General features: G+C 33.7%; 1 protein-coding gene across 4 annotated transcripts in view; it reads left to right on the top strand.

The window, feature by feature from the left end:
- LOC105335527 (nuclear factor 1 A-type) overlaps window positions 1-16,715 on the top strand; it is a 33,261-nt gene extending 16,546 nt beyond the window's left edge. For 2 of the 4 annotated variants that reach the window (XM_066066725.1, XM_066066727.1), the window contains exons 2-12: window positions 1,889-2,044; window positions 2,787-3,162; window positions 3,370-3,432; window positions 7,369-7,461; window positions 7,640-7,987; window positions 9,824-10,048; window positions 10,621-10,766; window positions 11,008-11,188; window positions 11,419-11,567; window positions 12,321-12,555; window positions 12,757-16,715. In XM_066066725.1, coding sequence (XP_065922797.1) covers window positions 1,889-2,044; window positions 2,787-3,162; window positions 3,370-3,432; window positions 7,369-7,461; window positions 7,640-7,987; window positions 9,824-10,048; window positions 10,621-10,766; window positions 11,008-11,188; window positions 11,419-11,567; window positions 12,321-12,555; window positions 12,757-12,935 — 2,151 coding nt within the window. In that variant the 3' untranslated portion in view covers window positions 12,936-16,715. The remainder of the gene's footprint in view (window positions 1-1,888; window positions 2,045-2,786; window positions 3,163-3,369; window positions 3,433-7,368; window positions 7,462-7,639; window positions 7,988-9,823; window positions 10,049-10,620; window positions 10,767-11,007; window positions 11,189-11,418; window positions 11,568-12,320; window positions 12,556-12,756) is intronic. The other 2 variants (XM_066066726.1, XM_066066728.1) reach the window with 2 other exon arrangements.
- The last annotated feature ends 753 nt before the right edge of the window (window positions 16,716-17,468 follow it).

Here is a 17,468-nt window from a genome sequence, read left to right on the forward strand (position 1 = left end):
GCGTAGTTACAGCTATCTAGTCCTATTACATGATGTATTAAATAAATTAAACCATCTACTGATGATACACTGTGTGTATTTATTTGATAGTAAACACATACCAGTTAACCCCATACATATCATGTTTCAAAACTGCTTTGAGAAAATAATGAAATGAACATTGTTGAATATCATTCGTTTGATTTATATTAACTTTCAACAGTCAATAGTGTTGGAGATTTAATACAGAAAGCTGCACATTATCAACACACTCTCCCATTCATATCCACAGGAAAAGGGATCTAGATTTTCAGGAGTTTTATCGTGCACAGGTTCTAAACCTGCCTGCACCTTTATCCCACTGCCCTGTAGGGGTCTCTGTAATTTATCATGAATCTGTATCTGATATTGATAGAAGTGGATGAAGTACATAATAAGAAATCCTCCACTCTTAATCTATCAGTTCCCTCTGCCCCACAATGACTGACCACATCACATGCCCAGTATACTCAATCTGATTTGCATTAACCAGATGTGTAGTAGTAATTTCTTTCGAAGAGAAGTTATGTTTTCTGGTCACATGCTCTGAACCTTTGGGGTTGCTTAGATTTGTCTGCTTCACTTGAAATGATGAAAAATTGAATCAGAAATGTTGTTAAACAGTTACACACTGGTATATTTAGTGTCAGTCTATAATTACCTTTGGATTTGGGACTTTTACTCTGACTTGCTTCATCAGGAACACAAGTGTCAATTGTAGTGGTAACACAGTACTTACTTAGGCCAAGTGGTAACAATGTAGCATGAATTATCAGCTGCTAGGTTTATTTTCCCTTTGATGATCGATTTATCAGTCATAATAGAATTATTTTTGTTCATAACATGAAGATTACACTAGATTTTAAAATAAATTCTTTTACTGGATAAGATATGTTTGTACTATATCACATGTCCTGTGTGTAATGCATATATGTACCATTAAATCTTCAAGGGAAACAGATATTTTGTAAATGTGCATTGCCGGAATCGATTCATAAAACCTGTTTATTAATTTACCATATTACATTAAGCAATGTGACAAGAAACCAATTTGTGTCCTATTAGAACCTAAAATTTTAAGACTGCTGCTTAGAAAATCTTTACTCATTTTATGAGGTTAGGATGCCTCTAATATTCATTAAAACTCCTAAATATATACCGGTATATTAAACAAGTAATGCAAGTCCTGGAAATTTGTTGGTGTATACATAGCAGAGTTGTCTTCAGACTTCTTTTGTTGAATAGTTTAGTAAATACAAGCATATTTTTAAAGAGTATTCAAGTATTCAACAGTGTAAAGATATTTACACATAAATTCATTAGAAAATGACATTTGAGAAGAGAACATGCAATATTCGAACAGATTGTTTTCAATGCTCAAAATATCACTGGTTTAAACACTTAAAAGTTTTTTGTAGTTTGAATCTCAGTAAAGGAATTATACATGTAGAAAAGAGAATAAGAATATAATAGTGTTTATGGATGCATTCAAACTTTCTAGAATTTGCTGTAAAGAACAGAGATTCTTCTCAGACATGTTCTGACTATAGCCAAAAATGTATAACCTATCCACTGTAATACCTCTTGACTACCAGTACTAGTAAATCAAAGTTAAAACCTGCCATTATAATGCTTGGACACATTTTCTGTACATCTTAGACATTGCTATGGAAGTTTGTGGTTTTAATACACCATGCATATTTTTCTCACTTCAGGGTTTAATCAAACAGGACATATTTGTCATTTTTAACAACACAAGATTACCTTCACTCAATCCAACCAGTTGTGTATAAACAAAACATGTCCATGTGATGTGAAATAATGTTGTCATGATACTGGAGTCTGTAAGGTTGTACTTTTGTCTTTACAGGATGAGTTCCACCCCTTCATCGAGGCTTTGCTGCCTCATGTGAAGGCTTTCTCCTACACATGGTTTAATCTACAGGCAGCCAAACGCAAATACTACAAAAAGCATGAAAAGCGAATGTCTATGGAGGAAGAGAGGAGAGTCAAAGAAGAATTACAGGTACACATCCACATAAAGCACTGGCTGCTCAGGTGCTGCATGTATTAAACTATCAATCTGAGTCAAGTAAATTACTTTGATCTGCTCAGGTAGATCTGTACACAAGGATCTGATGTAAACATTTAGAAGGTTATGTCTGAATGACCCTTTGGATATGCATTCAGGTTTTTTCATGCAGTCTTTTGCAAGACTTCTGAAATTTGAAATGTTCGATTGCTTTCTTCAACTTGCTGATGTCCAGGAGTTTTCAAGTGGTCACAGTAAAAACAAAAATGAAAAATTGCTGCAGATCTTGCTCAAAAATAGGCAGTATGGAATGGAAGAACCTTTCCATAGAATCTTATTGTATTTCCTTCAGCAAAGTATCTACCATATGTACTGTGTACTGTTCACTTCTTTAAAGTATATGTACCAGATAGAAGCCTTTCCAGCAGTAGTCAATAGATTATTTTAAATGAATATATTCACATTTGAAGGTTTCTGTGAAATGACCTTTTCTTTGGTTACTGGTGCATGTACTTCAAATTCTTGTGTAGCAATCTACTCAAGTTCAGCAAAGCAAATGATTTTAATCAGATTGATAAAATTTAGATATTTACTAAGGAATATGATATATAATGAGAAGTAAATCTGCATTGCATTAAAGCAATAAATGACAACTCTAGAAAATAATATCATTAGTAAAAGAAATTTCTTTTGATTTATTGTCACATATTTATGCATGTCAAATGTTTTGTTTCAGAATGAAAAACCAGAAATCAAACAGAAATGGGCTTCGAGATTGTTGGCGAAATTACGGAAAGATATTACTCAGGAATGTCGTGAGGATTTTGTGCTAAGTGTGACTAACAAAAGACCTCCAATATGTGTGTTAAGCAACCCGGATCAGAAGGGAAAGATGCGTCGTATTGACTGTCTGCGACAGGCAGACAAAGTGTGGCGTTTGGACCTAGTGATGGTGATTCTGTTTAAAGCTATTCCACTTGAAAGTACTGACGGAGAACGTCTGGAGAAATCCTTGGACTGTGTCAATCCATTGTTGTGCGTAAATCCACATCATATAAGTGTTTCTGTGAGAGAACTAGACCTGTACCTTGCAAATTTTATTCACAGTTATGGTAAGTTCAGCTTTAAATCAAAATTGGCTGTAGTGTGAACAGCCGTAGAAGTACGGGGTATATGTTCTCTTTGCAAATGTTGAAGAAAAGAAATGTGTCCCTCCATTCTTTGATATTTGAATCCAAATACTGACAATTGAGTGCAGGTTAGAGTCTATGTTGACCTTTGGTTTGACTTAACTAACTTGTACATGATATTTTTTCCAGTTCCTGACCCCCGTAATGATTATGTGGACTTGCAACATATGAACAGTGATCAAGATATCAAAGGTAAACTTTACTGTCCTCTGAATATCCTGATTTCCTTGACATTGTCTTGTTTGGAGTTCTTGACATTGTCTTATTTGGAGTTCTTAGAGTCACATGCAGTAAGAACTTAATTGGTGCTTATGGTTACGGACTCCTAATCTTTCAACAAAAGAAACTATAATTGACTGTGTTGTCACAAAGATGACCATAACAAAAGAATGAAAGATGGTTATGTTTTACAGAGGTATGAATGACTATTTCAATTCAGACAAGAGTTACTTTTTGGATAGTCTAGATAATGTAGAAAGTATTTAATACAGATAGGTGTGAATATAAATTGCTTCAAGCATATTTTTACCGCCAACAAAATGTTGAGAATTATTTTCAGTAACACCAGACAGACACTTTACAACCACTATCGGAGTATCCCCTGATAATTTTTCATGCAGAGGTATAAAAAAAAATTAAAATACTGATTATCATCTTGGAAAGATGATAATCATATACATTTGATACAACAAGGAAATCATATATGTGAGGTATATTCTAATAGTAGGAAATATATGATTATGATTAAAGACAGTAATGCTATTTCATATAAAAATATCTTAAAAGGGGAAAATATGATAATCCCTTTTTTGTTCCTTTCCAACACATATGCACACATTTTAGGCTTCTCTTGGGGGCTGGGGTCCTGGAAGTCTAGAAACTTTAATATCCAATGTATGTGATACCAATATCCAATAAAATTTTGTTGAAAGTCTGAATTATACAAACCCAAGCCATTTTTCCTTAACCAGTTGTTTAGTGAAAGTCAATTTGGGTTTGAAGTAATGCTGATAATTCTTGGACATAACTTGTTTTGGGGGAAACATACCCAAACTTAATGTACTATTTTCATAATTCATTTTTTATTGAATCTGTTAAAATTTTTAACTTATATATAAAAAAAAAAGAAACCAATTGCCAATTAAAGAGCAGTATTATGTTGACAACCCCCCCCCCCCAAAACAAACAAAAAAACAGTGCAGGTGTTATAGTTGTGCACACTGAACTGAACCAAGAACTTTAACATTTGATTATGTAGATTTTTACTTGTTTTAAGTAAACCAAGGAATTAGCATTTCACTCTATGTTCAGATATCATGAATGGATAAATACAAGAAAGCAAATGACATGATGATACATTGTATGAGGAAAGGAAAGGCAATACTACAAATGGCATACAATGAAGGGCAATAATAGACAGCACTGAGCATTATAGTAGGGCAATAATAGACAGCACTGAGCATTATAGTAGGGCAATAATAGACAGCACTGAGCATTATAGTAGGGAAATAATAGACAGCACTGAGCATTATAGTAGGGCAATACTAGAAAGCATAATGGTATATGTGAATATATTAGGGCAATACTAGACAGCATAATGATAGAGCAACCAAAGACATGGTAATTCAAGAAACTTGAACAAGGCATAACAAGACAAAGCATCACAAAATAGAACAAAATTAGACGATGTAATACATGTACAAAATAGGGGTAATACAGGACAGGGTATCACACAAGGTTAGGCAATAGATAGTGTAATACAAGACAGTGTATCTTGGTTGTTCTTATCCTTTACTTTCCTTTCATTGATATGAAAATACTATTTAACATCTATGCACATGACATTTTGTTGCCTTTCATGCCCAGTGGACATGTGCAAACTTAATAGGAAGATTAATTGATAATCATTTCCCTCCTCCATTTTGACACTTTTCAAGTGCATGGTGTGTATCCGAGATAGGTTGTGTACATATGATTATTTGACTTTCGCATTTAAAACTTATCAGTAATGAACAATAAAAAGTTTATCTTCTCTTTTCAAATGAGTTAGACATGTATTAAATCTGAAATACTTTCCCAGATCTAGTATTTGGTGCTGTTACTTTTAATACATTTAATCAGAGTACTTAAAAAAAATGTTGGTTTTTTTTCACTTTTTATTTTATTGTATTACCACTGTCTTTATCGATTGCTAAGGCTTTTCCTAAGTTTTACAGCTTCTGACCCCCCCCCCCCCCCCCTTTACTGTCACAGCAGTGTGGTGGTAAAGTAATTATGGTAAACTAATTATCAAACTAATCTACATCAAAAGTTTCTTTATTAAAACTATTACATAAATCCAAAAGACCTCATACCACTGGTCAAGCCTCTCATCTCTCACAAAAGCTAAGGAAAGGATTGGCCTTGGTAATCTTTGCAGTTTTAAAGTCTCACAACAATGACTGCTTAGTTTTAAATCTTAATCAGGAATTAATGTTTTAAAATTTGAACAAACGAAGGAGAGAAATACATGTCAAGGGTATAATACTGTGCATTCAGTAATTCTATCAGCAGATAAAGTATAGGATCATTTAATTAACAGAACGAATACCGAGTGGCTATATCTACCCACTGTCTGACTGAAGAAGGGTAGTCACAATTGATCATTGTTTTATGCAGCGATTGTTTCGCCAAGTCGCCTTATTTTTTTTTCCATAAAGAATTTTAGACAAAGAACATTTTGCTTGTAAACATACATGGATACACTATTACACTCATATTTTGAAAAGTATACAGAAAATCATCAACCTTTTGTTATTTCTAGCCTCTTGGGAAATTTAAGATTGATAATGTTATGTATTAATGGGTTGAGAATTACTTGTATGCATTAAATGTTGGTAAAATTGACTCTAAGGTAGTAAAATGAGTTTGTTTATGCTTTATATAGTTATTTGAATATATTAAAGATGTATTTCTAGATTAGACAGATTGTCTATGGTTGGAGTATTAAGTTGATTGCGTGAATGGACTCTTAAAGTAATGTCAAGTATGAATTGCTTATAGACACTTTGTAAGATGTAAATACTTCCTGAAATTCATACCTGATATTAAAACTGCATTTCACTAGGTAAAAGTATATAAATGTTTACATGTAATGAGTCTATGATTTACCTGTGTCTGGCTCAGTTACCTGTATTTCTTACTTATATGTGAACGACATAATGTATGTGTTGTCTACTGGTATATGCTCATTTACACAAGGGTAACATCTCCGTATACATGCAGAGGCAATCTTCAAAAGAATGCCGAGAAATGCACAGGGTCAGAGTAATATTTCCCTCGAAGGTGTATTGGAGTGTATGTGTGTTATATGTAGACCAGGGTTACAGCTGACATTGACATGGTTGGAGGCAGGATGTGTACACATGTAAAAGATGTGTCAGGTTTCTCCCAAAAGTATAAATATATCAATTGTTGGGAAGGAGCTGATAAGAAAAAAAATCTGCTGATCAAGTACAAAAAGAGCAAGCACACATAGCACCAAGCATTGAGCACAGAAAGCACTGATCAATGCTCAGAGATGTTCACATGTGCAGACTGTCTGCATACATACCGCAATCAATAATTGACAGAAAGAAAATGTGTTAATAACTGCTAGATAAACTAGGGTGCAAGCAATCATGAATGGCCATTAATGCTGAGGGCTGGCTCATTCATTCACCAATACTCTTTCTTGGTCAGGGAAGAAGTCGAACCTTTGTGTTTGAAAGGGTGGGGTTTTATTCTTACATTATTTGAATGCAATTTATGACACAATGAATACAAACGATTATTTTCTCCAGATATTAAAATTTGAATTCCATACAATTATGTAGAGGTGTAATAATTAATTTGTTGTAATCTTTAGGATTTTAAATATACATGTACCAAAGCCAAAATGGTTTTCAAAAAGGCATGCAACATTTTAGATTCTTGTCATTATAGAGAAAGAAAAAGAATCAGTCATACTGTTGATCAGAATTGAGAAAAATTTGCTGAAAGACAGATGCCAAAATAGCTCCTACCCAACCCTGCCCAAACATTTTGAATAATTTTGATTTCAAGAGGGTTTTCTATCACTAATGCATGGTTTTTTTTACACCTATTTAGTGCCTGGAAATATTCATTCTGGTGTTTCTGGAAATGACAGTATCATGGCAACTGGAGTGTTTTCGGCTCGAGAATTACTGAGGGTCACACGGCGTAAGTTTAAACTTGGTTCTCTGTCAGAACAACATAAACAACAAACCATCACCCAATGACTAAACTTAAAGCCATTTTCAACATGTATATATACAGATGTTAACAGTGTAATTATTCATATACTGGTTAAGAAACATAATATACTGAAGCTACATGTATTGATTTTTAATTTTGGCAGCTTCAATAATGATGCCACCTAATGGAACACACCCCATGCTACCTCCACAAAAACAGATGGATAGTCCAGGAAGCTACTACAACTACAGTCCCCACCCACAGGATCAGTCCATGGGCTCCGGGATGCACCCTGGGATGTCCAATGGCCAGTCAGCCCTGAGCCCCTCGGGCCACCCCCACAAACGTTTGAAACGCAATACCATCAGCTCGATCTCATCTGCAGACGAAGACGCAGAAAGTGTGGGGGATGAAAATGAAAGTATGAGCAGCTATTACGGGAAATCCTCCTCCACACTGAACAGTAGTGGGTCGTCCGGATGGCAGGAAGGGAGCCATATGGCTGATCCAGGTAATGTTTGTGGATTGGAAGATGGTTATAGGAGCAAGTCATTATTATAATTTTATTCCTATACACTGTATGATTGTAAATGGAAGCATTCTGTGATATTACTAAATTGACAATTTTCAAGTCATAATGGAGGAGGTAATTACCGGTACTAGGTTTTTTTATAAACAGAAATTGCATAAGAACTATATTTGGTACATCGTTATAGAAAACCTTGAGATCTTTTTTTTATTATAAGAAAATTTAAATACCCAAACAGAGGAAGTATTTGATTCTATATACCATAAATATTGGTAATATCACAGGATTAATTGAAGTTTACACTGGCTTGAGTAGAGGCTGAGTTGATATATAGTTTGTAATAGATCGTTTGGTCACTACAGCACAGAGTGTGAGATATCTTGTGTTTTTGATTACATACACTTACATACACACATATATAGGTGACTCTCAGAACCCTGTCCAAAATCTCCCAAGTTTACTAAAAAGAAATTTCAAATTAAGACTTATTTTCATTAGAATGATGTAATTGAATTCATTTTTGTGTACTGTAAAATAATATTCATATTTGATCAGCATCTTATTCTCATTAGAATGGTGTAATTGAATTCATTTTTGTGTACTGTAAAATAATATTCATTTTGATCAGCATCTGATGGGAAAGAAAAAACTAGCACATGCTACTCATCACATGTAGCAACATCTGTGAAATAAAATTCATACGTAGTACAATGTATTCAGTAGCTAAAATCTTGAGATGTGATGATGGTTTATAAAACAACAGTATCAAACAATAAAAGTTACTCTGATTGTTCGTCATTTAACACACACATTTAAGTACAACAATCACGTTCAGGGCTTTTATGTGTAAATCTTCATGGAAATTCATTTGTAATTCATTGTTTGGATGATAACTAAAATGGAAAAAGTCTTTTTAGTAGTTTTTTGTCATTTGAGTTTGTACTTGTCACAAATGGATATGTCTAACTGCATGATGTTTCACTTGAAAAATCCTACAGTATTTATCTCTGCCACGGTCCAAGTATTGGGACATACGTGTCTCAACAACTTGTTGTAACTTTGAGGTATCAAATAAAAAAAATGAAATTTGAACATTGGGACTGAAATTTTCCTTTCAGATGTTAGGAGCTGTGTAAAATTGAGGGTGAATTTATCTATGCTTGTAAAATAAAAAATAGTCTAGGGATCACTTTCAAGGACTGGAAAATTTTGTTGAGTGAAAAAAAATCACTCATATATCCCAATGAGAGTCACCTGTGGCTTCACATACTAAGATTCTGATTGAAATGTCAAAATTTATTAAAAGTAGTGAATGAATTTAAAGACTTCAGACATACCAATCCTTACATGTACTTTCATCAGTATTAATAGTATTAAAGTGACTATTAAGCATGGTTTTAATTTTATGATGCATGTATATTTTGTGCAGTCATAAAAACAAGCATAAATTATAATTAAAGATAGTGCAAATATTTATCAGCAAGTAGTATTTATAGATATTTTTTCTGTTTTGTTGAATGACTAGTATATGTTTTGATTTCTTCAAAAATGTACCTTGTAATCAATCACAGTTTTCTCTTAACACTAATATTTGCAAACTGTTAACTTCATTAAATTCATTTTTCACAGCCATGCATCATTTCCATTTTTATATTCAAATTAACTGGTAATTTATTGTGAAAAGGTGCACCTTGACATGAACAATACCTGTGCTGGGGGTGATTCACTGCCCCCTGTGGCCTAAAATAAAAAATCAGAAACATCATGGGTGTTGCTGTTCTTCTGAGTTTTGTTGTGTGTTATATCATTTATATTTAGGTGTAGCATCTAGGCCAGCCATGCATTCATCAACTCTTGTCATCCTCGCTAATAAACCAAAGATTAACGAAGCTAACAGCGGCTTTACGCCCGTAACCTCCGGCAACACACTCATCTTGCAGCATGTGCCCCCTAGCAGCACCCCTCCACGAGACGCCCCCACTCCGGGCGAGATGCAGGCCAGGCCCCCCTCCCGGTCCACACCCCCTCTTAGTGCTAGTGCAGGTATTCATCTAGTACATCTTTGATAAAGGATTTTTTCTCTCATCTCTACTCTCTGTTACGTTGTTGGAAAACCAAGATTTTTTTGATACATCAATCAGTTTTGTCTCTTTCATACGATATTTTTCATCTTTCATTTCATGTGTCATTTCTTTATATGTATACTCAATTCGTTGTAAGCTTTTGAAATATTCTTTTTCAGCTATTTGAAAAAAATTTATTATAATGAAAAGTATACACTCAATAGATAATTACATAACAAATGAAATTTAACTGTCCATATACGAGTATTACACAGCCTATATGAGCAGTTGTTTTAAACATGCTTTCTTTTTGATTACCAAATGAATTGTCAAGGTCAAAAATTTCTTTTTTTAATTAAAATACAAGGTCTCATCACTGGTATATTGTTGTGAATTCAAAATTTGTTTACCCTGGTTTAGACAAAAAGTTGTGTGATATAAAGATGCTGTGTGTGGGTTGTGATGTGTAGTGCATGGTCCAGGGTACGTGTTTGCCTCTGCATGTGTCAGTGTTGTGAAGCCTGTATGTTATTTCTCCTGCTGTATTTTCAGGGCTCCAACAGCCCCTGGTATTGCCCTCGGGGGCAGCCCCGGGCCCCAGTCACCATGCTATGAAGTATCAGGAGCATCCCGGAGGGGACACCTTTTCAGATTTCGTTTCTTTGGTCTGCCAAGAGGCACAAAACTCTCACAGTCAGGTAGGACATACCATATACATGTATAACCAATAATAACTGAGTTATAATGGTGAAAAATGTCCATTCTTGAAGGATTAGACATGAAAGTTATGTTGATTTTAAGAAATTCTCTTTTTGGAAAAAGAAACTCAAAGGTTTCATTACTGGAGTTTTGTCATTTCTGTATGCAAAGGTTGTTTGTATTCTTCATTCCTACCTTTTTTGTGTCAGAGGAATTTTACCATTGAAATTCTATTTATAGGCAAGTTCCACCACCCCTCCAATGAAAAGTCCCACCAAACTGCCGCACTTCTTCTCCCCTGGGATGTTGCCCCCTCCTCCACCTCCACCACCCACGGTGGCACGTCCCGTGGCAATTTTACGGACATCTGATGGACAAACGGTCATCAGCAGTGGAAGCCCTGTCATGACAACCAACTCTTGTAAGTTACTATAGTATCAAACTTGAAGGTCTCTTTCACATTCAACTCAGAATTAAGTGTGATATGATCCGGTTCAATATCTCCTTATTCTGCAACTCATCTCAACCACTTAATTATAAGGAAAACAAATTTTCAATGAAAGATGAAAATAAAATAATTAAGAAACAGTGTTATGTCATGTATTTTAGTTTGTTGGTTGTTTATTTATATATATGTTTGAAGTGTAGTAGTGTATTACCAATTGACAGCTTCTAACAGTATGGGGGTGAGTAGCTCCCCTGGTACTCCCCCTATCAACCGGACCATCATGAGCAGTCCGTTTTCGGTTCTGACTAGGCCAGAGCATGCTTTTCCTCACATACACCCACAAGCACATCAGGTAAGTCCAGTAGTGTTAAAATTAATTAATCAAGTCTTGGAAATATGGAATAAATCCTTTAAATAGATTAAGGTATCTCTATGCATCAAAATTTCAATTTTTTTAAAACACTGTGTCACAAGATAGTGATTTAAATGTTTTGTTATATTGTTTGTATCAATTTGTATGGTTGTATATTGTCATAACTCAGTGGTTAAAGTATATCAGAATGGTGACCTGCAAATCATTTAAGTATGATTTATGAGATAGCGTTTATGAAGATGACTCAGTTTCACATCAGGGGTTATCAAGGTCATAATGTACTTTCCTGTAATCAACACACAGCTATTTAAAAAAAAAAATAAGTGAGTCACAATATGGAGATGTCCTGTATGAAAAATTAGATACAGACTAAAACTTTCATCAGTCGTAACAAATTATGAACTCAGAGATCTCATGAAAAGGAACAAGCTTAATTTACAATTACTTTATTGATTTCTCTTTTTAAAAAGTACACATTGCTTTGTGAACATATATAATAAAAAAGATGATTTATCATTTTACAAAGCTATTACTGTATGATCTTGTTTTGTACTGGTACATTATGACTGCATTTCTAACAATTAACCTATTATAATTGTAATTGAAATATTCATTATTTCATTGATCTAGATACTTCATCATTTGATGATGTGGCCTTTAATATGGTTGATTATCACAGATATATTTTATTCAATATATTTATTTAAAATTAGTATATTCTTTTTTATGAAGGTTTTTACTTACCCCAGCCTGAGCCCTGTTAATGCGATTAGTGGGGTCATTAGCCCCACCACACTCAGTCTGATCGCTTCCCCTGTAGCCACTCCCCGGTCAACCCCGAGATCCACTCCTATCCCACGCTGGACCACTCCTTTTATTCCCCTGGACGAGGGCATGGGGATGGATTATAATATGCTGGCGAGTTTCATGCATGGAGTCAACAGTGACGAACCATTGTTAAATGAAGGTATGATACAAATAGAAAAATCATTCTTAAGCTCATTTGAATATTTTTCAAACTGTAGAAATAAAGGAAGATGAAGACCATTATGGCAGTGAATTTTTAAGAACTGATGCTTCACAATATTTGCTTAAGTATAAAACCATCCATTTTTTTTAATGTGTTTTTTACAAACTTTTAATCATACAATGTTTGCTTACATTGCAGATCGTTTCTTTGCACACAATAATGAGGCAATTGAAAGTTCAAATAACTCCAACAATGGTCAACATACGGGTACATCAAGTGGGAATGGAGGAGGGTCGTCCCACAGTTCTCACCCCCCAGGGACACCTCAAGCCCCCAGCAGCTCCAAACCTCACACCCCTTCTCAACAGCAAACTTGATGTAGACAGGACACCACAGAATGATCAGAAGTGACCTTTGAACTTGCAGAAAACATGTTGCAGGCTGTGATATTTTTAAGGAGTTGATTTTTTTTGTTGTTAATAGATCTGATTTGATTTTTTCCTCTTTTTAAGCTAGTCATGTAAATCAGACATCTTGTGAATTGTCTTTTTTTAATGTTAAAAAAATGGAAAAAGTACTAATTAGAGGGAGATGTTAATTATGTTATGTTTTAGAACAAAAAATAATTAATATTTTCCAAGGTTGTTGTACATCCTTTGTGAACAACTCCTCTTGCCAAATGTGCCAATTTTGGGACTCCGAAGTGTGTCCGTGTTTTTCTGATCATTTTGTGGCCCGGTAAAGTGCTCTGAAATCGGCTGTGATAGCATTATTATGTACTTGTATCTGTGTCATGTGTCCACAAAGTCTCTTGTCTAAGACATTACAAATTAATCTTGCATTCTATTTCTGTTAGCTCACCTTTGAAAAGGTATGTGTAGGGAAAATTTAAAACTGACTTTTTTTTTATCCCCAAACATTCCAAGAATGTGTTTGTTTCTACCTGACTTTTCTGTGGACATGGCTCTCTGCAGTCTGAAGTGATATTAATTTGTCATTTCTTGGATCAGGTCTTCATTGCAAAATCTGTGTTTTTTTGAAAATATGCATGAAATTTGAAAAAAAAAATTTAACAGGGTGTGTAAAATCTTATAATCAGGTGTGTGTTGATTTATTTGAATATAACATGTCTTGTAGTCAGCATTGAGATTGTTTTGACAGCTTTAGTTTGTATTCCCTTACTATGCTAAGTATTACTTGTGTATTAATTGTAATGGGTGATATTAGATGCACGGAGCCAAATACATTGTACTTTGATTAGAAAGCTTGTCATGTACTAATATAACGGTACAGTAGGTTTATAGAGGAAAAATCATCGATTCTATGCAAAAAAAAAATGCATTGATATGTCAGTAGATGTAAGTTTGTACCAATTCAAAGTGTCTTTGTAGCCCCACCCATTTTTGACTACTTAAACTTTCATTCTTGTGCTAGTAATATATTACATGTCTTGTGCACATAAACTAGTCACACCTAACTTTGCAAGACATTTTGCAAGGTTGCATCTCATGAATGAACTGGAAAAATCTAATATGCAAAGTTTATCCCATAAATCATTGATAAATTCCATGCACTTGAAATTTCACCATTTTTGCAGTATTCAATTTCTTGCCTTTATTAATAGAGGTTCCTTTTGAAAGGAAAGTAAAATGAACGATTAAAAAAGGAGATGATACAGGGGTCTTTTAAGACCTCAGATCATGTTTATTATTGTTAAGAATTGTATTTTATAATGTATGATAAAAGTTTTCTTGTGATTTGGAAAGTTGTTTGTTTGATGTTAAATATTACATATTCAACATATCATTTGTTGGCTGAGCAGTTCAATTATATCTATCTATTATATAATTGTAAATCATTCAAAAGTATATTCATACAATTGCTGTCAAAATTGTAAGCAGATGAAAGGAAAGTGGTCCTATGTTAAAGTAGTCTTCGTCAATATGTGCAGTGTCATCCAGAAAAATTTTCTTCACTGAAGAAAAAAAATGTTATCTACAAATTGTTTTAGGAAAGAATAATATCAGCAAAAAGTAGAAATAAGTTATATTCTGTAATCATTTGTTGAGTATTTAAGTGGTAACTTCTTGAGCTTGTATACAACAAGTTTGTGTTTATGTTGTGAACGATACGATGACTACCTCGTAATTTAATTGTGATAACGGAGCGATTTCCATCCAGTTTATGCAAATGTTGGTCCTCTTTATGTTGATGTGGTCTTCATAGCCTTCTTTATTAGTGTTTGTTATTAGAAATGAATGTTCTAATGTTTCTTTCACTGTAATTTTAAATATTTTGAAATGCACACAAGAAACGAAAGAAATTCAATGTAGTAATAAATCAAAACTATTTTTAAAATGTTAAAGAATTGAAAACAATTTTGAGGCATTTCAGTTGAATTTATCTTGAAGTCCTTTAAATCAAATTAACCAAAAGGCCAACATTATGTCTGTATGAAGTAAAATGTTGAATGAAGTAGCTATGCTTAATCTGGCATTGTCAGAATACATCATTTCTGTGTGTCATATTTCATCTTTTGTCATCAAACTCTTTGTATTTTCCCAAATATCACCAATCTATGCAGCTATGTTCTTCCCTTTTTAGATTTTTATTTCATTGCAAAGCCGTGTGTCTTTTTTGTTTATTGGGAAGGGGGGCTTTTGTGAATTGTGGATAATAGGCCTTTTAGTTAACTAGACGTCATGCTAAACAACAGTTAAAGATGGGTATTATTAATGACTCTACTCACAAAGTCATTGTTGGTAACACTTATTATTTTTAAGGAAGTTGAAATTTGTTAAAGTTCTTGTATTTGAATCTATAATCAAATTTGGAAGAAAAAAAAGGTAGTAATGTTGTAATAGGAATAGAAGTATGGTAGCTTTGTAAAATACTCAATTACTTTGTACATAGAAATCACTGAAATGGCCATATTTGTTTGTATTTCATATGTAACCCTTATTTATTGATTTATTATATACAATATAGCCACATCCATTTGAATGAAATCCATTTAATATTCATAATAGATTGAATGTGTTTGTTTTTAACTTATTCCAATATCCTTTCCTTTGTGTCTTTTAAGTTGGTGAATTAGCTTTACAAATCATGACTTTTTCCACTTTTTAAAAAAAATATTGTTCATTTTAGTAACCAAGCTCGCATTGCTGAAGAAAATTTGATTAAAAAGACAAAAAGCCACATGTCCATATATGTATTTTGTGATTTGTTCCCAAAATTGCAAATACAGTTACAACAATTTACAGAGAGTTATTCAGACTTTGATTGCTACTGGATGGAATCTATGGGAAATCTTAATTTCTGAATTATGAGTGACCAAATTGTTGAAAAAATATATGCATGTGTAATTTTTTATTGTAGGTGTATGTACGTTGTTTGCTATCTGTAGAGGCACTGTACATAATTTGTTTTAAAAAAACCCACAAAACAAGTAGATTATTTATTTATTATATGAAAGTGAGAAAGTTTTAACCAGTTTTACGACGGGTGTGCCTAAATTTGGAAAAATGAATTGATTATCATTATCTTAGCTGATAGGACGTGTGTTGGAAAAATAACAATGATCTGTGATGAAGATATTCTTTCAGAAGTAGAAGTTATTATTTATACAATTTTGACATGTTTTTTTTTCTTTTGTGTAAAATGGTATGAAAATTGTATCACGTTTTTATCATGTCAACAAAAAAAAAATACACATATGTATTTAATTGGTTGTTATTATTAATTCTAGATTTCACTGTATGTTATCATATCTAATATGCAAACACCCCATAGCCAGAGTCAATCCAGTGGAGTAGTGAGCATGGTTTGAGAAGAGACCTTGGTTTTAGCAACATTGTAGAAAACAGTGCTTTTTAGTTACATGTTTATATTACCACTGTTGAACTCAAATATGTTTGACAAGTATTTTTATCGACTTTATTAACAAATGTTTTGTTTTTATGTTTTTTAAAGTTGATAGTTACTTTGTTATGGCTGTTTTATTTATTTTTTTCGTTAATACTTGCTGATTTGAGCAAGGAACGGGACATATCTGGCTATGGTGAAATCCAGTGTGGGGTCAGCTTTTCGTTTGAAGATGGATGAACAAAACGTCACCATCTTTATCACAAGTTTGAATAAAAATCTGATGTCAATATTGATTTGTTATCTATGAGGAATTTGGTTCGTGGATGAAGATTTTTTTGGTCATGAATACCATATTATGACACATTTCTTAATGCAGTTGATAAAAAGGAGGTCTTAATTGTACCATCGAATGGTAGTTATAAGTTATAGTTATAAAGATTTGGACTGATAAAAAGTACGTTATTGTGACCTAGTTTTGTTAAAAACATTTTTTTAGGTAAGGTGGTATGGGACACCTGTCAATATTGAGGTGGAATAACACATTGTCATAAAATGGGTGACCTTAGATCGAAACGACATTTTGTTATATTAAAAGGATTTTATCGACGGCAATACATAACTTACCTGAAAGCCGAGTGGGTAAAGTGTCGGGCTTGTGATCCATACATATCGAGTTTGAATCCCGTAGGGGCTTTTGTTGTTACTTACAGCAATTATTTTTTTCAGATATTCATTTTTTATCCCCAATTTGCAAATTTTTCGCTTATTTGACATGTATAGTTTATTTATCATAATGTGGTAGAGTCAGGTATATGGCATTTCTACTAGCTCTGGCTTGTGGGTTTTTAGTGGGTTAACCCTTTCTATTTCGATCGGTAGAGTGCTGGACTGGCGTGCCAGAGGACCTGGGTTCAAACCCCAGCAGAGGCAAAAAGTGTCTCTGTTACAATTGGCGCCCACGTTGGGACCTGGGTATTCTCTAGCGGGTGAGAGAGATTGTCTCTATAACTTTGCCCCACAGGCTTTGGCACTTTGGAAGA

Source organism: Magallana gigas, chromosome 7 (assembly GCF_963853765.1).
Source record: "Magallana gigas chromosome 7, xbMagGiga1.1, whole genome shotgun sequence".
NCBI lineage: Eukaryota > Metazoa > Mollusca > Bivalvia > Ostreida > Ostreidae > Magallana > Magallana gigas.